This window comes from Molothrus aeneus, chromosome 2 (genome assembly GCF_037042795.1).
Source record: "Molothrus aeneus isolate 106 chromosome 2, BPBGC_Maene_1.0, whole genome shotgun sequence".
NCBI classification, from domain to species: domain Eukaryota; kingdom Metazoa; phylum Chordata; class Aves; order Passeriformes; family Icteridae; genus Molothrus; species Molothrus aeneus.
This window is the reverse complement of record NC_089647.1, coordinates 26,989,176-27,012,251: the sequence shown is the minus strand read 5'-3', so window position 1 is coordinate 27,012,251 and position 23,076 is coordinate 26,989,176. Positions and strand designations below refer to the sequence as shown.

General features: G+C 39.4%; 1 protein-coding gene across 1 annotated transcript in view; it reads left to right on the top strand.

Moving 5' to 3' along the window:
• MAN1A2 (mannosidase alpha class 1A member 2) overlaps window positions 1-22,088 on the top strand; it is a 130,189-nt gene extending 108,101 nt beyond the window's left edge. Inside the window, exons 10-13 of the mRNA XM_066572141.1 lie at window positions 4,830-5,049; window positions 11,936-12,108; window positions 19,193-19,308; window positions 21,770-22,088. Of these exons, the coding sequence (XP_066428238.1) occupies window positions 4,830-5,049; window positions 11,936-12,108; window positions 19,193-19,308; window positions 21,770-21,902 (642 nt within the window). The 3' untranslated portion in view covers window positions 21,903-22,088. The remainder of the gene's footprint in view (window positions 1-4,829; window positions 5,050-11,935; window positions 12,109-19,192; window positions 19,309-21,769) is intronic.
• Window positions 22,089-23,076: the final 988 nt, after the last annotated feature.

The window sequence follows — 23,076 nt, the reverse complement described above, 5'->3', positions numbered from 1 at the left end:
AATTTGATTACATTTGACTTCCAGCTGCTTTGACTTTTTCCTTCTCTACATTGTTTTAAAGGGTTATCTGCACCATATAGATGGTTACTATCAAATGTACAATAGACAATAGACATTCTCTCCTGAAGTAAAAGTGCGGTTTTTTTTCTTTCTTTTTTTTGGGTCTCACAAGATAAAACATATTTTAAATTATTTCTTAAGCTTTTTTCTATGTATTTTCCAGTATCTTCAGTATGGAGACAGCAATGTAATGGTTCTTCTGATGTGATTCTTCTTGTAACCGATTCCTTCTTGGTTTTATCCTCTTCATCCAGCCAGAAGCTCTGCTTGTACTCTTAACCTTTGCCTCATACCATCAACCACTTTCCAGTTGCTTTATTCTGAAGCTGGTTATAATCTTTTCGATTTACTGCTTTCCTACCACTGTGATTTACATTCCCGATTCCTCAGTGTTTGACCTTACACTTATCTCTATTGCAACACATTGTTCAGGCAAAACCCGTTTTGTCACCTGCTCTCCGTGATTTTACAGAACTGACTTTTCCTTTATCATTATCTATAGTTATATCAATTTTTGTGTCATCTGCAATTTTTTTCCTAGCATTTTTCTTGGAGATCATTGTTAGAAATACTGCCTGGTGTTGAATAAAGTAGCTATGCAGAATCTTCATGGGATAAGGATTTTTTTTATTTTTTCACAATTTTTTTTTCTTTACTTGTTCAGGACTAATATTTTGTAAAATGCCAAGAAATTTTTGAAATCTCTAATATTTCTACTATCAGCATACACATATCAATCAAACATTTATTTTTGAAACCACATCATTCATTTTATATAATTGTTTTATTAACTTTTTTAACTACTGATAAAGCATTGGCTGTTTCCCAGTCCTTTTGAACTTAGCTTTCAAGGGTTTGTTAAAATCTATATTACTAGTTCATAACATTACTTGTGTATATTTTATGTTAAAATACAGTGTATGAGGTCCTGTGGGTTTAGAGATGTTTAGGAGTTGATATTTAGCTTCCATTGTGGTTACTGTTGAAATATTTTACTCTGATTCCTAAACTGTGAACACTTCAAAATTAGAGGAAATAAACTCTCCTGGTCATCCTCTTCACTGTAAACCATCTTGCGAACATTTTATTTGGGCACATCTCTGAATGGAGACAGAGCAAGGCAAATTTGGGACCAGGTGAAAACACTCTGTGGATAGGAGGGAGGAAAAGCCAAGCTGCTCCTTATTCATGTGTGATATGTCCTGCAGTCCAACTATCAGAGGGTTCCTTCTGCTTTTTCTCAGTTAAACCCACCCTGTACATTTGAGTCTGCATGAACTGTACTGATTTATGTGCTGTGGAACATACTCTGTTTCAGGGTTTGTGTCTCCCCCAGGTTCTACTCGACATTGAAAGACATAGGCAAAGAGTCATTAAGAGGGATTCGCTTTGCGTAACAGCAATTCAAATTTTTATTTAAAATTTTTTAAGAGGCCGTTCCCTTACCATTCTTTTGTTCTTGCCTATAATAGAGGTCTTCCTCCATAGCTAACACTTCTTATTCTTTGTTTTTCAAAATGTGGAGTTCTTGCCTATAATATAGGTCTTCCTCCATAGCTAACACTTCTTATTCTTTGTTTTTCAAAATGTGGAGCAGAAGCTTTTTGCATCATTTGTGAAAGCAGAAGGGGAAAGGTGTAGCATGCATTCCTCCCACTCACAGCACAGAGTTGGAAATGTTCTCAGCACCCACCAGTCTAAAAGAATGTCTCTGTCCAGCCACACTTCACTCCCTTGTCTTATTACAGCAGCGTGAGTGGAAGATGGACAATACGACCTCAGTCCTAAGTCTTGCAGTAGACAGTGATATCTCATTCCTTGGAACTATCACAGGGAAGAAGAATGCAGCATCTGTTCTTCAGATGTCATGGTTTCCAATCCATGGCATATGAAGTCTTATCCAGGTCACCACATACTTCCTTACATACATACAAACAATTTGTATATCCATAACCCCTCTGTATATAACATGGGTGCAATCTTCCACTGTAAAGGACATTTCAGTGCCATGTCCTAGTATGGAAATTCACAGCTGTGATAAAAGCTGAAATTGTGAAACCTGCTGGGAATTTTTTGTGGGGATAAAAATTGAGGATGGGCCTCTTAACTTTGCTTTCAACATCACCATGTGGGCCTTCCAGCTAGTCTGGTTTCAAGTGTCTTTTTTTCCTTCTCACATCAGCTGGAGGATAGGTAAGCTTCTTTTTGATCTGCTGCCTTGAGTAGCCTAATCTGTTAGGCTCATAAATTTGATCCTTACTCTTTCTTACTGCACAGCATTAGGTAGCTAAAAGAAGGATTCAGCCGTGTGCTTGACTGTCACAACATAGCAAGTACTGCTGCAAGACAGCTCAGAAAATGCTATTTTTTTTGTAGTCATGAAAAGCACAGGGAATGTTCAGGGAACATGAGGTTTTGCATAGAATCACAGAGTACCTTGAATAGCAGGGGACCCTCAGGAATCACTGAGTCCAGCTCCTGACCCTGCACAGGACAACCCAAGAGTCACACCATGTGCCTGAGAGGGTTGTCAAAACACTTCCTGAATTCTGTCAGGCTTGGTGCTGTGACCACTGCCCTGGGCAGCCTGTTCCAGTGCCCAGCCACCCTCTGGGTGAAGAACCTTTTCTTGCTATCCAACCTAAACCTCCCCTGACACAACTTCAGGCTGTTCCCATGGCTACTGTCACTGGTCTCAAGAGTGAAGAGATCAGTTCCTTTCCCTCCACTGCCCCTCGTGAGGATGTTGAAGGCTGCAATGAGGTCTCCCCTCAGTCTCTTCTCTAGGCTGAACAAACCAAGTGACCTCAACCACCCCTGTTGCTCAGGCATTGTTCAGACTAAGGAAGCTCCTTCCATTAGTTAATCTCTTAGCTGATGTGAACTAAATCTTCCCTTTGGGAGTTGGGGTGTACATGTCCACTCTGGTACATGTATACTCCTTGTAGTCCAGCTGGATGTCACTGCTTTGCAGTTCTTGTTGGAGTGCTCTGTGGCCTCAGCCATCCAGCCAAGGGTACAAATGCCACACCCATCCCAACCTGCACCCTTGGGCTCCCAGCAATGCCCAGCTGTCCCTTGTTAATTACTGTAAATACCAATTGTCATTTTTTTGCAGTTGGCAGGCAGCAGGTTGTTGAACGATAAAGTATTTTGAGAGAGTTGCGTTTATATTCCTGAGATGCTTCCTTTGTGACTCTCAGAACCTAACCTAGTTATTAAGTAGCTGATAGGACTTGATTTTCAGATTTCAAAAACTACCCCTTCTACCAGGCAGTTATTTCCAAGTTCAGAAGATGTGTTTTCTGCTCAGAAGAGGAGCATGTTGCACCTAGAACATCCTCTTCAGTCAAACCATGAAAGCAAATCTGGAGTAGAAGTGTAGCTCATGGAGAAGTATATAAATTTGGCCTTTGTTGGCTATCCTGGTGCTAGCCACAGCAATTTTGTCCTGCTGGAAATGCTTCTGCAACCATTTGCTCCTCAACAGTTATGAAATTATGGGAAGATACAATTCAAAAGGAGATGTCACTTAGCATTTGGAAAAAAATGCTTTCCTCTAGGAAATAAATAATCCATACGCCTTTCTGCTCTTCACAGTTCAAGTGGCTTTCCTTCAAAGAGGGCTCAACTTTTATGTACCATGTGGTCCAAAAACATCAGTTTTGTCACAGTCTAGAATAATGGAATCAACAGAGTTAATGCTCCAGATCTTGATATCCTTTCCAATGGCAGTTTTCAGCAGATCCAATACTTCCTGTACCAGTACTTTCTGCCCAAATGAGGCTTGTAGAGTTAACCACATCAGGCTCCTTAGCAGCAGAAGGCAGTTGTCAATACCAATTTGCCTGATGGTTAGACAACCACCCTGGCAGCTGTCAGAGACTTACTGGTTTCTGCTCTGTCAGTTACTTCTGCCTTCTTCTCTCTAGATCCTGCCATGAGCACAAACCTCAGATCTATCAGTGGTATTAGGGAAGGAATTAACCCAACAGGAGTGCAGGCCAGCACTTCTCTTTCATTACTTTCTCACTGTCTAATGCTAGACATAGTAAATACTGAAGTAGTTGGTGGGAATTGTGATCCTCTCTGAAAGAGGCTTAAGCAAACATTGTTCCATCTAGTTTGCAAACTTTGGGAAGTTAAGTCAGCTGTTCTTCTAAGAGAAGGATAAAATTTTTAAGTCACAAGCAACAGCATGTTTTGGTACAAATGTGCAAAAAGAAAGCAGCAGTTGCCACACGTATAAAATAAAGGGTTTTTTTGTGAACAGCTCCTCCAACACCCATCATTTGAGAATGTGCAATCAGAAAGCTGCTATGGAGAAGCTAGAAGGTGGCTGGAGCATTCCTGCCACTTCCTATTAAAGACTGACTATTTGCATACATTGCTGACCAAAAGTTTCCGACATGGATGTGTTTTCTGAGTACTCACAGAGTGCACAGAGCTCTGGTACTTCCCAGAGTTAGCACTTAGACAAATATTACTTGAGCCATAAAATAAGTTTTGAATTCTGAAGTAGAGTGTTGTCTATGTTGTGATTTTCCTATGTTAGATGTCATTAGCATTTTTAGCAGTTAGGATATTCTTCTTTTTTGTGCTTTGAAATTATATTCTTATAGCTGTCTGTTCCAGTAGTGCTCAGAAGTGCATTTGAAAAAAGAAAATTATTTTTGTTTCGAAAGCCAGACTTTACTCGATAAAGGAATGTTAATAAGTAAAACTTGCATGTGAAACAGCATTTAAATGTTCTCTTAATCTCTTTCTAGGCCATAGAAAAACATCTCATCAGAAAGTCCAATGGAGGACTGACCTTCATTGGGGAGTGGAAGAATGGGCATCTTGAAAGAAAGATGGGCCATTTGACCTGTTTTGCAGGTGGAATGTTTGCCCTTGGAGCAGATGGTTCCAGAGATGATAAAGCTGGACATTATTTGCAGCTCGGAGCTGAAATTGCACATACATGTCATGAGTCATATGACAGGACAAGTAAGACCTCTTGTTAATCTAATTATTTCAATAGTTAAAATACAGCAACTCTTGTAATTATTGTTAGGATTTGTTATTGACCTTGTCTAACACGCACTGGTTTTATACCAGTGTGAATTTTTAACATCTGTGTATTTACTTCTGCTCTTCATCGTGGTGAGTAAATCAAAACCCAGATTTTATGGTTCCTTCATGCATGTTTGTCCTCAGTTTTGGATCAGTCAGCTAAGATGGGTTATATGGGTATGGTGAGGAAGGAATTTGTGTGACCTCTTGTCCTCAGAGATTTATAGGGAAGTTTTTACTTTCATATATACTGTTCTTACAGTTAAGGAAAAAAATTGTTAATAGACTTTTTATTGGTTTTAGTAATAGTCCATTCTGAGTGGGTACAATTAAACAAGAGAGGATGAAGAGTATTCTACAGACTGTGAGAAGGCCAAAGGCCTTACTAGTGAGGAGGCAGCATCAGACTTCATTGTTGGGCTGGAAGTTTCTCAAGGTCAGTCTTTTGGACCAGGATTATTTTATAGTGACCTTGATGCTTGAAGTGTACTGAGTATGCTTATGGTGGCCATATAGTTGTAGAACATAATTAAAATGGAAGAGTCTCAGAATAGCAATCAGGGACATCTCGAGAACTGGACTATCAGAAATAAGAAGTTTGCCAGAAAAAGTCAGGAGCTCTTTGTCTGAAGTGGGAGTTGAAAAATGTCCTGGTCTGTATCAGATGAAGAATTTCAGCAGAGATTAGATAATATTAAGACTGCCTTAGAAGACATGTGTAATTTGTCACCCTGAATACTCTGTATAAATCTGAATTTCAAGCAGAACAAATGCAGAGAAGGACCAAGAGAATGAATAGAGTGACAGAGCTTTTATCTTACAGTGGCGAAAATATGAGAGATTGGCCTGCTCAGGCTAGAAAAATAATACTGAAGAAAGGAACAAATTTATTGCCATCTCAGGGGTAAACACTGAAGAGAAATAGTTATTTTAGGATATAAAAGAACACAGTTGTAACGAGAGCAAGATTTTTAAGCTCGCTGTGCATAAATGTAGGTTGGAGATTGGAAATGGTTTTGCATGGCTATCAGAGAAGTGAGTTTCTGGAATACCTTCCCAGTAGAAATAATGGAAACTATAACTTAAGCAGTTTTAAGGTGAGAATTCATGTATTTATCCACAGGATTACATCGTATCATTGTATAGTTGCCTGTCTTTCTAAATAACTCAGTCACAGAAGTGATAATTTTATTTGGGTAGCAAATAAAAAGTTTTAAAAAAAGGAAAAGAAAAAAATATGAGTATGCTTAAGAAAAAAAGGTAGGACATAGCAGCTATTGTTGCATTCTGAAAAATTGCATTTAAATGTTTAATTAGACATTTAAAAATAAGCAATGTTAAATTCACAGTTGTTTGAGCAGACCTAATTTTATTCCTTCAGATGTTTATTATGTACCCTAAATAAGTCAAAAGATGGGAGAGATAAAAGTTTTGGTTACATAGTTAATGACTGTATAAGAACACATGAGCAAGAAAGACTGAAAGCTGTACAGACAGCTATAAATTTGCAATGCCCTTGTTCTCTTTTGTTCAGTCATGCAGTCCCAGGAATGTGGATTGTTTGTGTTTGGATGTTTTGGTTTTAATTTTCTGGCCTGATTTTTCAAAGGATATTAAGAACTTATATATGCAAAATGTCAACTTCTTTGTTATGTTTCAACAGCAGGATTTGAGCATAATGGTACACTTTAATGGCAGAACTGGCTGATGGCAGAAAAAGCATCTTTAAGAGGGCAGACAGTCATCCTGGTTCAGCTAATAGGTTTATAGTTCAGCAGGCAAAGGGAATTTCCTGATTTTTCTCCTATGGACATGGGAGAGTTTGCCCCATTGGGCATGCCCAGAGGAGGGAGAAGGGTGCAGAGACTGCAGGCAGGGGTTAGGCAGCTCGCTCTTTAGATAAACCAGCAGAGCTGCCCTTTCCTGTGTTATCCCACAGCTGCTTGTAATAAACTACAGTAATGGTGATGTAATACTTCAGTGTGAAAATACTACTTTATGAAGCAACCTAAATTTCCATAGCTGAGCTTCAGGCTCAGCAAAATTGAAACAGAATTTCAGAGAATAAAAGCATTTCTGGAAAATGAGGGCATTATATTGACAACTATCATCAACCTGTTGCACATATTGCAGGTTTAAAACCTGTTAGAAAAAAAAACCTGCTATTTCAGAAAGGCAGTTATTTTAGTGCTGACTGGTACAGAGAAGCTGGAAAGTCCTTGAAACTACTCCTGATGTATTTTCTTGGGGATTATGTCCCAGTGGCATCTAGCATCACTGCCATGTAATTGAGAAGTTTATGCAGGGATGTAGTCCCACTGATAATCTGAGTCACCTGTCAATGTTCCCCAGGAATACCTGAGAGAAGACCTTAGACTCCAGACTGAGATGCTGGAGAACTGACTAGGTATCTTGTGAGAAGCTTGGGCCCTAGCCATGGCTCTGTGAAAATCCTTGTAGATTCTGCTTGAGCTGAGGATCAGTCTGTAGCACTGCTCAAAGAATGTCTTTCTAATTCAGCAGCTGGAGGAGGCTGGTGGATTTTGGAAGGTGAAGGCAGGGGGTGCAGTCCTGGTTCTGGTCTGCCTCTGAGCAAGGGATTTGTGTTTCCAGGATCTATTGGGCATGGCAGCAAGAGAGCCCCCTCCAAGGCTCTTCCCCTCTTCAGGAAATTGTGAATGCATGTGGCACCCCTTAGAAAGGATTTGAAAAGGCTTATTGATGGTCAGTGAGAAAACTTAACTGTAACCAGAATAGTCTTATGATGTATAGTCTATACATGTCTCTGCTTCCTACCAACTCTACTATTTTTGTACCATGAACTATCAATGGATGAATGCTGCAGCCATCCTAAATCTCCCATCCTGTGACAGGAGATTTCAGGATTTTCCTGTAGTCCTGTGTGCTCTCAGTTTGAAGAGAAGATTGAGAAAAACAAAGAGAGGAGGCATGTTCTGATTTGTGTGCCCATTTGCCAGTAGAAGAAATCACAATGCTGTCAGTGGGCATTGGTAAGGCTACAAAAATACAGCTTCCTGTGCTCATGGCACAAGGTTTCTTGCTGTTTAAGCTTGTGTGAGTACTGCACATCTTGAGGTGTTCTGGTTTCTGGTTATTAGTTCTTTGTTTTTCATGCTTAATGTGCACCACTGAGCACCATGACACAGGCATGAAATAATTGGCAATGCAAAATCTGTAGATGGCTACAAAAAACAAGTCCAATGAAATCAAAGGAATGGAAAGATCACTAACAAATCAATCTAAATGATCAGCCTTCATAAGTATTGTAGAGGTTAGATAAATAAGCAAAATTATCTGTCTAGATGGTATTGTGTGCTGATCTATAGCATGCAGTATTTTTAGTACACTCTACCATCCCTTATGCATAAGAATTTTCCTAGCCATTAGCTGATAGTGTGTAAAGTATTGACTGACTACAGAGAGCTTCTTTTAGGATGAAATTTTTTGCACTTCTTTAAAGTTTCTTGACAAGAGCTGTCCTCAGAATCGCAGTACAGCTTTAGCTGTTTTTTATGTGTGACAATTCTAGTGCAGAATAAGCCAGATGACTAAGATTTCAGCTGAGACATATGCAATGGTATGAGTAGATGCTGTCTCTGCCCCAAGACTTTCAGTAAGCAGCTAAACAGGCAAGGCTGAGGAAATGAGAATAATAACATGTTTTTGTGAGATGTATGAAATAGCAATGAGAATCAGAGTCTCACAGAGAAGTGTCTTGAATGTTCTGTTCCTCCAATTTTGTATGAATTAGAGCCTAGCAAGTATTATTATAGTTATGAATCCTTTCTTACTTTCAGGAAATTTGTTGCTAGATTGATTGTAGTCTTAAAGAAACATACAAAACAGACAATATTTTCAAAAATACTTATGGAATTAGAAATATATTTATCTAAAAGTACAAAGATTTGCCCCCCTTTTTTTTTGGCAGTGCTAAATACAGCTCTCATTGAAGTCAACTTTATGTCAGTTAAATTTTTTTTTAAATGGTGGTTGTTCAGCTTTGCACTGGTATGAAATTGTTTCTCATCTATTCTCCCTGCCTAGAATATAGTCTATTGGCACTATTAATATGAAAACATTTGGATTATTCTGTGATCACTATAGCATTGTAAAATGGCCTTAGATGGTTCTTGACTTAGAAGAATGGCCCCTGAAAGGTATTGTGTCCATAATAGCTTCTTTTCTTTAGCTAGCTATAATTTTTCGTCCTTGGTTTCAGATAAGAATTTGGTGAAATCATCTCAACATGCAGAGGTCACCCATCCTTGGGTGGTTTCATTTCTTGTAGTGCTCAATAGCATTAGGAATAGGTGTGAGTAAATAATTAAGGATTTAATGCACGAGCAGGCTACAAAGCAAGAGAAGACATCACAGTTTCTGTAGGTTGTGGATCACCAGAACTCCAGCTTCTTTGGTAGATAAGACTAACATAGTTGTGATGTTTCCCTGATTCCAAAAGGCTTTTTAACAAGTGTTTTACTAAGGCCCATTAGCGACATTAAACAATTACAATCTAAGCAGCAAGTACTTGCATGGAGGAAGAAAATGGGCATAATATAGGAAAGAGGATAGAGGTCAATACTCCACTCTTGCAGTGGATAAATGCTGGTTAACCAGCAGTACTCTGATATATTTCATATATGTATGTCTATAGGTGTGTAAAATGTATACTGTATTTATATACATTGTAAGTGTGTAGTATATTTGCATTTCATATTTTAGTATGTATTATCTATAAATAAAGCACACACATATATAAATGATCAGAAAAGGGCAGGAACAATAAACTAAGTGTGCTGATAATAACAAATAAAAGCACTTCACAAGGACCTTACGAGGTTGAGTAACTGCATAATAAATTGCTAAATTAAATCCAATGTAGTTAATTGGGAAGTGAGGCACCTCTGAAAAAATTATTTCTAACCTTACATATTAAATGATGAGTGCTAACTGACCATTGCAATTCAGGAAATTGCTTTTGAGATTATGAAAATGTCAACTCAGTAGCACTCAGGAAAAACAAAATGAGAAAGAGAAAAATAGAAAATGTCATTATGTCACTGTATTAATCTCACCTGCACTTTTTTTCCCTGTATTTGCTGGTCCTTTCTCATTTAACAAAGGATATAGTAGAACTGGAAGAGTTGCAGAGAAGGGCAAAAAGATTAACTAGGGGCATAAAACAGTTTCCATTCAAGGCACAGCTGAATTGAATAGTATTCTAGGTAGAATTCATCAGAAATCACATAGGGATTGGAGAGTGGTTCTGCATCAAATAGGTATTAGAGATGTGGAACTCCTTAGCAGAGGTTGTTTTGGATGCTCAAGGCTTACACAGATTTAAGGAAGCACCAGATGAGTACTTGGGAAATAAATTTATTAAGAATTACTGACCACCTAAAAAAGTATGTCTAGTATGGGAGAAGTCTTGAGCTCAAAAACAGTGGAGGCTGATAGAAAAGATGGAAACAGGTATCTCATATACTTGATGGCTTCCACTTCCCCATCAATGTGTGATCTTGGCTATTGTTGATGTGACACTGGAGCAGACAGAATTCCATCTGGTCCAGGATAACCATTCTTGTACTCAGAATTTTGGATTGGTAGAACTCTGTATCTAATCCCGTCTATTTTATAGTGAGATTTATATAATTTTTTAAGTGAAACTTAAGTGGGTAAAGTGGCCCATTTTGAAACAAGTGCAATAAACATTTCTTGATGGAGTTTCTCTTACCATTCATATGGCTGAAGCGGTGTGATGTTTTTTCTTTTGGCATCCAGAGCCATAGTCCCTTGAAACAAAAAGGTTAAGGAACTTCTGGAGATTTTCTGCTGGGGCTGCACTGAGAGTTGCTTGTATTTTTCATTATAGCATTCTAAGGTTCCCCTTTCAGACCCATGAAACCTTGGTTAATTTGCATCTAGCCCATAGGAATTACACAATTAATTGCTTTGATAATTTTTAAAGCTTGGGTGCAGCTTCAGAGTTCAGCACCTTAAAAATTCTCTGCCAAAATAAATGGTGAGGTGCAGTAATAAGAGTGCATAAGTAATGTTAAATTTGAGGACCAATGTGCAGCTAATACAAAATATGTGTAACTTCTTATTATAGACAGTTATTCTACAGGTGTGTTGTTCTTATATGAGTAGTCTTCCAGGTGCTGGCACAGGGCCTTTACAGGTTCCTTTAAGGGCTTAAACAGTGCATCTCTTATTTCAGAGATTTATTTTCTGGTGTACTTAAGACTTCATTGCCCAGTTGTAAACCCTTTACTTGAAGATAACAGCACATCAGTTACAGTGATCTGACAGTACATCCTTAAACCAACAGTTTGGATAAAGATACAGGTTATTTGGTATGATACTACTTGGTTTAGTTCCAAGATCTTTTCCTACTGTGCTGGGTGGGATCAAAGGACAGGAAAACCTGTGTTGACCCTTTTCTTCTTTTTTCATTTTCTTATAAGGAACTGATGTTGGTCACTTCAATTTTATCCTATAATTGAATGTGTTAGTGTGTTTATATTCTTAGTGTTCCATTAGTTTTCAAGAGGATTACTGTAGTCCTGTCAAAATAGGTCGTTTTCTCAAAGGAATTAGATAAATTATTCATAAGAAAAATTATAGGCCTCAAAAGTAGGAAATATTTATGAGACTGCTTAAAGGTTCTATTTTTTTTTTTTTTTTCACAACCTTAGGATAAAGCAGTCTCCTACCCATCCTTCCTGCAAAGATTGGAATGGAACAAATTTTTTCTTACCTTTACTTTTTTTTTTTTGGTTGTTTGTTTCCTCTGCAGCACTAAAGCTGGGCCCAGAAGCATTCAAATTTGATGGTGGCGTGGAGGCGGTGGCAGTACGGCAGAATGAGAAGTATTACATCCTAAGGCCAGAGGTGATTGAGACCTACTGGTATATGTGGAGATTCACCCACGATCCCAAGTACAGGCAGTGGGGCTGGGAGGCAGCACAGGTAACTCGATTAATAATCTGTTAGTAATTTAATTTTGTGTATTTCCCCTTTGAAGCCACTTCAGTCTCATGGTAATGAAACACTTGGAGTGGTAATTGATTTTCACAGTTTCCTGTAAACCAGGGTACATATGAAGGTGCACACAATTATTGCTATTTTGCATTTGCTGAGTCAGATGCTCAGGTGAGAGGTGCATTCAGCATTACACAGCCCATGAGTTCAGGCACTGAAACAGAACCCCTTAGTCATGAATCCTACTGTTGTCAGTAGTGTGCAGCCCCCGAGAGTTTCTCTACTTCCCTGAATTGCTCCAGCAGTCTTTGGAAACAGCTCAAAGCCAGTTTCAAAGATGAGAATAAACATTAAAGATAACAAGACAGTAATGAAATATTTTGACTACATCCAGAGGAGATGAGAGAAAAGCAAAGGAAGAGACAAACCAGGAGACTGGGTAAGTTTATTCTGTGGCTGAAAACCAGTTTTGCTCCAGAAGCAAGACATCAAGAAAAGGTGGGAAGAGATCTCTTGAGATGCCTGTATTCAGAATATTTAGCCAAGCTCATTACTATCCATTCCTCAGCACAGCTGCAACACCTAGAAGAGGCCAGGTATTTTACAGTTGTGTATTAGTGTGGTTTTGCCTTTTAGTCTGTTTTGTTCCAACAAGAATTATGTTATTCTGGAGACAGGTTCTGCATTTGTATTCCAGAATGCATCGCTGCTGTCTCCAAAACATTGTCCCTTGCCTGTGTAGATACTACAAATTCTTGCTGATCTAACCAAGCTCCTTTCAGAAGCTATGGCTGGATAATCCAAGCTGAGGTGGGGTCCTTTGTAATAGATTAAAAAATTTACAGATGTAAGGATTTTCAAGCCAGGATCAGTCTCTTAAGCACACTGCAAAGCATGTGTTTTAATTGCATTTTGCTCAGTTTTCTCCATTTGCTTTCATTATCTTGGTTCCCATTAATGCTTTCAAAACAAACCCTCCCTTCCTCCTCCCCTGCCTCCAATTTTCACTGTGTGCAGGGTAGGATTTTATTTTATCCTTCTCTCAACCTCCATTGAAGTTGTAAATCAAGCAGCCCCTGTGCTTAATTGCCTCTATCCTTACAGACTGCCTTCTTCTGCTTGTTGTTTCCTTGATACAAGATTTCTTTATCTAACATAACCATAAAATATTTTTGACTTCTTAATAAATAATTTTGCAAACCCCTCCTTCCCACAATTAGGAATTTTCCTACCCCACCATCATACTGACACAGAAGCTTGAAGCTTTTAGCTCCCCAGGATTTTCTGTCCATTGCATATAGATAATAAGTTCTTATGTTTATTCCTCACACCTACTCACTACTTTTTCTTCTTCCTCATCATACACAGCCCTGGCTGTGTTTATTCCATCATTTATAAATAGAGAAGAAGCTGGTGTGACACGCAGAGCAGTTGGCTTACTGCTGTTGTACAACACTCTCTGAATTTGTCTTCCTTTTGTCTTCCGACCTCTGAAGCATATAGATTTATTATCTATATTTTTTGACAAAACTTATGCACTTTAGTGCAAATCTTATGCTTTTTCCATGGTCTGTTGTGTTGCATCTCTCCAAATCCAGTGTCTCTGGGGGAAAAAACTGGAAGTTCAATCTTACATTCCCTCAGTGATCATAAATCCCTGTGACAGCGTCTCAATCTCTTTCCTGATGAAAAAAAGGCTAATTCTCCCTAATACTGTACTTAGCACTAGAGACAGCATTCATCTCAATTGTATTGGGCCAGTCAAATTGGATGATGGTGTGCTGGGGGGCTGGCTGAAGTATTACAGAAATATGCAGGGAGGATACTCAGGGTAAATACAGAAAATTACTAAAATCCTTTTCAAGCTAATTATTTGAAAGCAGTAAGAGCCACCATTTCACAATAGGCATGTAAAGCCAATTACTGATCTGAGCTGTGTGAATAAAGGGTTCAATTAAGAGTTGTGGACTTGTATATCTCACTAAATAGGACTGCACCAGAGAGAGGCTGCTGAGTTCATCAGAGCTTCTATTAACAGTGAAAATAAATAGCCAAGAACTGAAGCTCAGGCTAACTTCAGGCAAACTGAGGATTGGTACTAAGATGGAGGGGAAAGACCTATAGCTCTCTGTCCTCATGAGACCTCAGCTACACCCAGATCTGGGGTCCTCGGCACAAGAATGACATGGACCTTTTAGAGCAGGTTGCAGGAAGGGACAGAAATATGATTCAAAGGTGGGAGCACCTCTCCTACAAAGACAGGCTGAGAGAGCTGGGGTTGCTCAGCCTGGGGAAGGGAAGGCTCCAGGGAGACCTCATTGCAGCCTTCTAGTACCTAAAAAGGGCTTATTAAAAGAAGCGAGATGGTGTTTTTATGTGGGCAGATAGTGACAGGACAAAAGTCAATGGTTTTCAACTGAAAGAGGACATATTTATATTAGATGTTAGAAAGAAATTCTCTACTGACAGCATGGTGAGGCACTGGAACAGGTTGCCCAGAGAAGCTGTGGATGTTAAGTGTTCAAGGTAAGGTTGGATGGAGCCTTGAGCATCCTATTCTAGTGAGTGGCATCCATACCCATGGCATTGAGGTTGGAACTAGATGATCTTTGAGGTCCTTTCCAACCCAAGCCATTCTGTGATTCTACTTAGAGAAGAGTAGACAGAAAAGAGCCAGACATAAGTTGGAGGTAAAAGAAATATGGTTTCACAGTTTCGTGGGTTAGAAGCTGTGAGTACGACAGCTGGTGAAGAAACTGGCACAGTTTTTGTGGGCATGTTGTTGGCACAGTCAAGAAAAGTTGCATATGCCACAAAAAACACCCTCAGAGAAACTGAGGGAGCTGGGGTCCATTCTAGAAGCATATAAAATTCTATTTCCAAAGAACTTAGGTTCATGTTGACCTCCCTGTATGTTACAGGCACTGAAATTTCATTTTGTGTCACTTTTGAATCGAGACACATGTATTTGGCAGGAGCATACTGTTGAATATTCTCCTGTTATATTCTGTATTTGAATAAAGGAAAGTAGAAAACCCGCTACTTCTTGTAGTTTGGTCCATTATTTATTTATTCTTGCTGTTAAAAAACCCATGTTTTATTTCCCATTTGAATTTGCCTAGTTTCAGCTCTCAATCACTGGGTTTTCCTATGACTTTCTATGCCATTTTTAAATGTCCTTTCCCCCATGTTTTCTTTCCAAAGAATTTTCATAGGTTATAAAAAGCAATGTCCTAACAGGAACTCAGCCTGAACTGTCTTACATGGCCATGGAAGTCTTTGAAGTGTCTCTGCATTCCAAAGGTTGTCTCTACCTTACAGGCTAGCCTGGGTCTGCAGTTACACAGTCTCAATGACTAGATTTAGGATTATGTGCCTGGTTTTATGAAACTCATTTTGTTTGGCACCCAGTTACCAGCAGATTACACTGTCTGCTGTTATTTACGTATGTCATTTTAGCCAGCAGCAGTGTTGCAGTGATTGATAAAACTTCAGACTGCTCCTTGTGGATCTCTGTGAGAAGCAGCTCTATTTTGTGATGATTTTGCATTGCTAGTTCTTTCTTAGAGCACTGTCAGTCAATTTTAAATGGAATTATATTTATATGGTATAGTGTTGCCTTGTCTTCCCATAACATCTTAAATACCATGACAATTGCCTTAGAAGCTTTTAAGTTTATTACAGCTTTGCAGTTACCTTTATTTGTCAAATTTGTTGCTCTCAAAGAATGAAATCAAGCTTGTGACCAAAATAGTTTTCTACAAAACCATGCTGATTGGTGTCAGTTATCCTCTAATTCTTATAAATATATATCTCCATGTGTCTCTGTAAGTGACTGGAACTAACATCAGGTATGCCATCCTAAAATTATTCAGTCTGCCAGTGGCACATAATGGTAGCAATATTGCCTTAATACCCTTCCAATCATCTTGGAGCTTCCCTGTATTCTCTGGTACAATAAATTAAGCATTGTTTTATCAGGGAGACTGGTCTTCAGCTCTGGAGTGAAAGTGTATCTGGGTGGCAAAGCAGATGCCACTACACCAAGTGCTCTGAGGTCTGTGTGAAGACAGAACACTGAGAATTTCAAGTGGCATTTAAGCAGCTTGTCTGTGGCACCAAGTTTTTCAGCCAGTGTCCTGAAGTTCTGTACATCTTGGAATCAAGGACAAATTATTTGTTCATGTTTTAAAATTTTCTGTTTGGATGAATAGCTGTAAAGCAATTTTTCAGAGGCTTTTTTTCTATACAGTTAATTACTACCTGTATTATGTAGAACTGTGATCAGCTATGATAAATCCTTTGCCTATTCTGAACATGAGTTTGTCTTTCTAAGGAGAAATTTCTGAAGATACAAGGTTACTCAGTAACCGTAAGGAAAAAAAAAAGTTGATATAGATCATATATTTTCTTTCTCCAGTCTTGTAGGCCTGCTGGCTTCACCAGTGTTGCACTTAGTTACCCAAATATGAGACCTCTACAGCACAGAGGAGGATCTCAGTGCTATCCATTAGCTACAATTTCCAAAATAAGCAAGTTTTGTCTCTTACACTGGCTTGGGGATTTAATTCTTCAGGAGGAAGGAGATGGTGTCCTAACAGTGGTACCATGTATTCCTTGTTTTCATTTTGCCACAGTCACTAGCAGGTTTCTCCTGTACAGACTGTGGCAGACAGCATCAGGGCTGCTGACTGGTTGACCAGAGTCCTGATCAGGCTGTATCCTAGGAATTCTGGCAGGAGTTGTAAACACTGAGGCTTCCTCCTCCATCTTGCCATGCTTCAGAGCAGACACAAGGTCGTGTTCTGCATTATTATAAAAGGGGATAGTGCCAAGAGCAGGCACTTCATTTTCTGCCTAAAAAGTGCTTTGGCTCTTGTTTATTCATATAACACCTGCCTGGTGGCTGTAGGAATTCTGGGGAGGAATATGCAAATGGTTCTGTAAACAGTGTATGCGTTATTTCTTCAGAAGCTAAGCAATTAATTTTTTTCTTTCCTTTTTGTTGGTTTGGTTGATTGGTGTGGTTTGATTTTGTGTGGAGAGAGTGGTGTTGGGGTTGTTTGTGTTGTTGATGTTGTTGTTTGGCTGCCATGTGGTAGCTAGCATCACTTTTGTTGTGTAAGAGCGTGCAGACAAAGAGATTGTCGTGGGTTAGATCTGTCACATACACCTTTCCCTTCACTGTAGAGAAAATCTGGTCCACCCAGCTCTCAGCATGTGAGCACTCTCAGTGTAGCCCTATCCTGCACCAGTAACCAAATCTGAAACTAATTCATCCAGACACTTTCTCCTTTTAGACTCAAGTCCCAACAAAAAATGGAGCGTTTCCATTCAAACTTGGAGAAAGCTGTGCTTGAGATAAGGAATTACAGCAAGCATTAGATTTTGCCAAGAAAGAATGTACCTTTCTTGGCAGAAGTTCAGACTCTAGAGCCACAGCCATTCCAATAACATCCTTTTGCCAGTCTCTCCACTTGCTTTTCTAAAACCTTGCTTTTTGGAAACTTGAAAGAACTTTGTACAGTCTGGATTATTCTTCAGTCCGTGAGCAGTCTCAGATTTCCACAGGGTAAGAGTATGTTCTAGGAGGAGGTCAGCTGTAGTACCTGCTGTGCTGTGACTTATTGTCCTGGTATCCTGCTCAATTTTTTGCTTTTCCTCCTGATTTCAGGGACAGCATCTGCTGACATTCTTTGCCCATTTGCCCAGTGGAAAATTCCTCTCTGTCTCCCAGTATTTCTAGTATGCAAAGGCAATACTGAGGTCCTTGAAGAGTTAGTTTTGATTGAATCTGTTTTCTCTGCATAAAAAGGGCATCATTCTAAACTTATTTGCTCCCCTGCCTTGACTCCCCTCAGCTTCTGCTGAGTATAACTTGCAAAAATCAGAATTAACAGAAATGTGGGCCTAAAGCACCATGTGGAGAGGAGCTTCACACAAGGCTATCAGGCTGAATCATAGATTACTGAGCTACAGGTGGCTGTGTTCAGTCGTTGGTAATGACAGACATCCCGAGACAAACATTTTCCTTCATCCCTGCTTCTTTTCTGTCCCTGCATGAATCTATTAAAAGAGTTGGTATCTGCTGAGGAAGCACAGTCAAAGCAGCAGGGAAGCACAAATAACCTGTGAATCATTTCTTCAGAGCCACTTTTAATGGCTGATATCCTTGTGTGCTGTAAGGTCACGCATGCGAGTGGAATAATGAAAGTGTAGGCGAGAGGTGCTCTGAGCTACTAATGCTTTCTTTCCAGTCTCCTCCTCTTCCATTGTCCTTTTCACAGTACTGTGTTGGAGCTGGGGATGGGGAGAATCCATTGGCCCCTTCATTCATGGAATGTGCATGGATTTAAACTCCATGCTTTAAAGGTAAAGAGCTCTGCTGCAGTCCAGCATGCAAGCTGACTTGAGTTTCAGCTGTATAAACAGGAAACAGAGAATAGCATAGGTAGGAGAAGGAGATGAGGGGAGAAAGCAGGAGCTAGAAGAGTTTACAGGATGGAATCAACAGTCCATAAAGATGAGTACAGTATTTTATTTCTACTTTCAGTAAGTCTCCATGAGTAGCTACCAATCAAAGAATTCCGATAACTCTTCAGACTTTTCCAGCTCCAAAATCCAGGGATGTTTGTTACCTTCCTGTGCACATCACAGCACTTACTCCATTGATTTGAGTGATGTTCTACCCAGTGTCACCGATGAGGAACTGCATGAGCTCAGAGAAAAAGTCTACGGAGTCCTTGTCATGTTATCAATATCAGCCAACAGTAAATACCCCGGAAAGAAAGTGTTCTTCCCCAGAATACTTTCTTAGCATGTAGCAGTTTGCCAAATGTGATGTCATTAATAACCCTGGAAGGATGCGACTTCTGTATGTGTCCAGTCTATTTTTCTTTTTTTTTCAGCGTAAACTGTTAATGTCCATAGCATCCTTCAACAAAGAGGTTCACAGCAGAAAAATGCAGCGCAAAAAGAACCACCTTCTTTGTTGATCAAGCTTGATGCTTTAAAATTTCCAAATTTTGTTCTACAGTTAAATTCTCTGTGTCTTTTCCCTTCCTTTTTGCAGGCAATTGACAAGTATTGCCGAGTTAGTGGTGGCTTTTCTGGTGTCAAGGATGTGTATTCCTCATCTCCTACATATGATGATGTACAGCAGAGCTTTTTCCTTGCTGAAACTTTGAAGTAAGTCCTTTTCACTTCTGCATCTTTCTGTAAAAACTCACATCTAAATTCTAGAAGATGCTCCACAGGTAGCTAAAGGAGACAAAGACTGATTTTGAGTATTAGGAGCACCAAATAGAACAGAAAACAGGTCCTGAAAATGGCAGGTTTTGTGTCTAATTCAGGCATCACAGCATGTTTCACTGGGAAAAAGGGACTCCAAGTTCATGTGCCTAAGGGGATAGTGTGGCTATTCTATCCTGCTGGCTTCTTACCAAATTCCTCCAGGTAATCACAATACTTTGTTGCCTCATGTTACCATTATAAAAAGGAAGTCAGCCACTGCTACCTCCTCTGCTGTCTTCTTTAATTTTATTTCACTTACTCCTCCAAGTTCATTTTCTGGAGACTAAAAGCAGTGGTCCCAAAGAGAGAGGCAGCAGTTTCAAACAGGTCAGGGCAGAGAAACAGTACCTCTCCAGGAGCTGATGGTATATGATTGATCTGCCTATAAAAGCCAAATAAGAGAATGAAATCTGCTCCTAAGGGACTTCTGTGGTGGCAAGGCTGACTTTTGATGTATCACCAGTATCCTGTCTGCATCTTAAATAATCACAAGGAGATATGAAAATTCACTGATACATCATTCAGCAACTGGATATATTATAGTGCAAGCATTGCAGATGGTGGCATTTCTAGGAAAGAACTCAGAAATTTTTACTGACTTTTGGTTTGGAGCATTTCCTGCTTGTGGAACAAAATGAAGGTTTATTAAAGAGCTGAATATTAGATGTTTTTGACATTTATGCAATTGGCATAGCCCAAACCAGAAACTGGTTTCACAATGAGATAGCCCAAATGAAAATAAAGACAGAAGGATTGGGTATGTCCTGAGGAAAATGAAGATGTTCCTCAGAAGTGGGGCATAAAATATGTCTTAAGCAATACCTGCTGTATGTAGTCTTTTCTGCTATTGATGATTACTTCTGCATATTAATTCCTCTCAAATTCAAATTTGGTAACTGTCCCAAATATGCTTTGTTGCTGCTTGGATACTTCAATTCATCAGAGATGCACAGCAAATTTGAGAGTTTTGAGCAGTACCTGGCATGAAGGTACCTGTTGAGTGGGAAGGACCAAGATGGAGAAATAGGTTGCTTAAGTTATTCAAAGGAAAAGTGTGAATCAAATGAGGAAGGTGAGTTTGAGTAAGATGAAATATTGCTGCTGTGGTGAGAAAGAGCTTGGAGAGCTGCAGCAGCAGAGAGCGAGGCAGAAGTATTGAGGAAAGGAAAGGCCTGATGCTTTAAAGACAAATGAAGAGTGTGGAGAAGGAAACAAGATATGTGTGACAAAACTGAATCATGTCTGCAAGAAATTCTTATCTTTAACAGTAAATAGATGAGGAAGGAAAGAAAAAGTAGGGCTCCGCTGACTAGATTGTGGATAGAGCTGGCAAATAAAGGCAGCAGAAGAATTGATCAGGCAGTGACAAGGGCTGAAAGCAGCAGACACTCCCAGTGTCTGCTGGAGAGAGAGCGAAGGAGCAGCAGAACAAGTGTGCACATTCTGGATGTGGCAGAGTCCACTAATGGGAATGACACCCTTTCCTTGTCAAATGCAGCAAGGAGCTGTCTTTTTTCTGGATGGCAGGAAAGCAAGCAGGAGGTGAGAGATCCTGTACACACACGCTGTTGTGCTTGCACTCACACAGCCAGGTGTTCTGTAACAAGGGAAATGTTGTTTGAGTTTTAGCTGTTGTGTTAGGGACTTTGACAGATCCCTACTACCAGTATGTCCTACAGAGTTACAGCACAGCCACAGTCAAAGTGTGCATTAAGGAAAAAGGAACAACAAATACTTTTTCTCTGCATATGTCCAGTAATCCTTATTTTGTTACATGCTTCATGTCCTCTGCATTTTATTATAATGTACAACATCTGTGAAAACCCTCTGCACAATCTATTGTCCCATTTCCTCTCACCAGAAGCTGAACCAGCTTCCAGAATGGTGATGACAAATGAGATACCTGACATGGTTGAGTAGCTTCTCCTGTGATGCCATGAAATCTTTGATTTGGATTAAAGAGGCTTAGTCATTTCCAAGTGGGTTTCCTCCATTAAGAAAAGCTTTTTGACAACTTCTTCTCTGCTCTCTTGTCCCCAAAATACTTGTGGTTGGGGTCTTGATGTTTGTTTTACACTGCAGGTCTTTGAAGGGAGACTCGAAAAGCAAAAGTTTCTTGGAAAGATTAAAATGTTGTCTTTATAACAACTTTTCATTGAAGGGCTTGATCGTAATAAAAATGACTGCAGATCATCATAATAGGAAAGGTTGGATGTGTGCTGTATAAAGATTGAAAGCAAGTAATTTGCTTATAGCTGTAGCTGCTGAGCTGTGAGGCCTGAAAATGGTCTCTTGCTCCTGCCTGCCTGTGCTCTGCTTTAATACCCATGTTTTTCATCTCTGTCTTGTTGTCCAGGTATTTGTATCTGCTTTTCTCCAATGATGATCTTCTACCATTAGACAACTGGGTTTTTAACACAGAAGCTCATCCTCTGCCTGTTTTACATTTAGCCAACACCACACTGTCAGGAAATCCTGCATATCGATAAAAACAGCTCTATGAAGAGGAAGAGAGACTGTTTTCAGCTCTGTTTTGTTTACATGGACCACTTGAGACTTTAGCAGGAGGGGAGACAGACAGACACTTGGTAAACCTAGACCCCCGAGTCAAGCAAGTATTGGCATGGGAAATGAAGCTCTTCAACATATAAATAAGTTAAAAGTTCTGTTTTATACATGACCAAAACACCTGAGTGTGATTTTTGCAGGACGGAGATTTCACATGCTTTGAACCCTGGCAAGACATGGAATCTACAGATAATATTAATGCAGCAGCACGAGAAAGAAGAGGCTTTCCCATCCAGGGAAAGGAACTTGCTGCTTGCTGTTGCAAGGAACAACACACAGTCACCTCTTCAGATTGGGTGGGTTCCAAATACCTAGGTTTTCTTTTCCTTTCTTTTTTTCTTTTTTTCAAAATGTTTTATGATGGCATGAACAAAGCAACACCACTGCACCAGCAGCATCAGGATTTTAATTTCTTTCTGTACCTGTCTGAATTTTCTAAGGAGCATCTGTCCAGACTGGCAGCCATTCTCAGAGCCTCTTATCTGTTAGACCTAAAGTACAAAAAATATTGCCTCCTCATTTTCCCTTTTCAGAATAATGCTAATATCCAAAAAAGAAAAAAACAATTAGTAAGCATTTGGTTTGTAGTTCACTGTCAGCAGAGTGGGCTTAGTTCATTTGGCAAGCTCAGTCACAGTCTGGAGCGTATCACAGGAGTAGGAAGGAGCCTAAGTTTCCCTTCCTCACTAATTATGTCACATGAAAAAAACCATTCTCCTCTTAGTCCTGGTTCTTTTAGCTAAATAAAAAGAGATGACAACATGAGCATAATTGTTTCGTTATTTACATAGGAGGATACAGTATATGAAACTATAAGAAGCTCCCTTTGAGCTAAGCAGTGAGAGCTTGCTGCTCTGTATTTTTGTACACAATCTGTTACATTTCATTCTTTGGATACTATTCACAGAACCTTCTTTGCAGGTAAATGGGTGTCTGACAGAAGCCTAAAACTGCCTTTGATTTACTTTACAAAAATTGCTTTTCTTCTGGGTGCTGAAGTACAAATTCAACATGATCTTTGGAAGCAGCCTAAAATCTCTTATATGTGACTGGAAAAAGAAACTGAAGAGTCTCTTCTTTCATTAATTTATTATG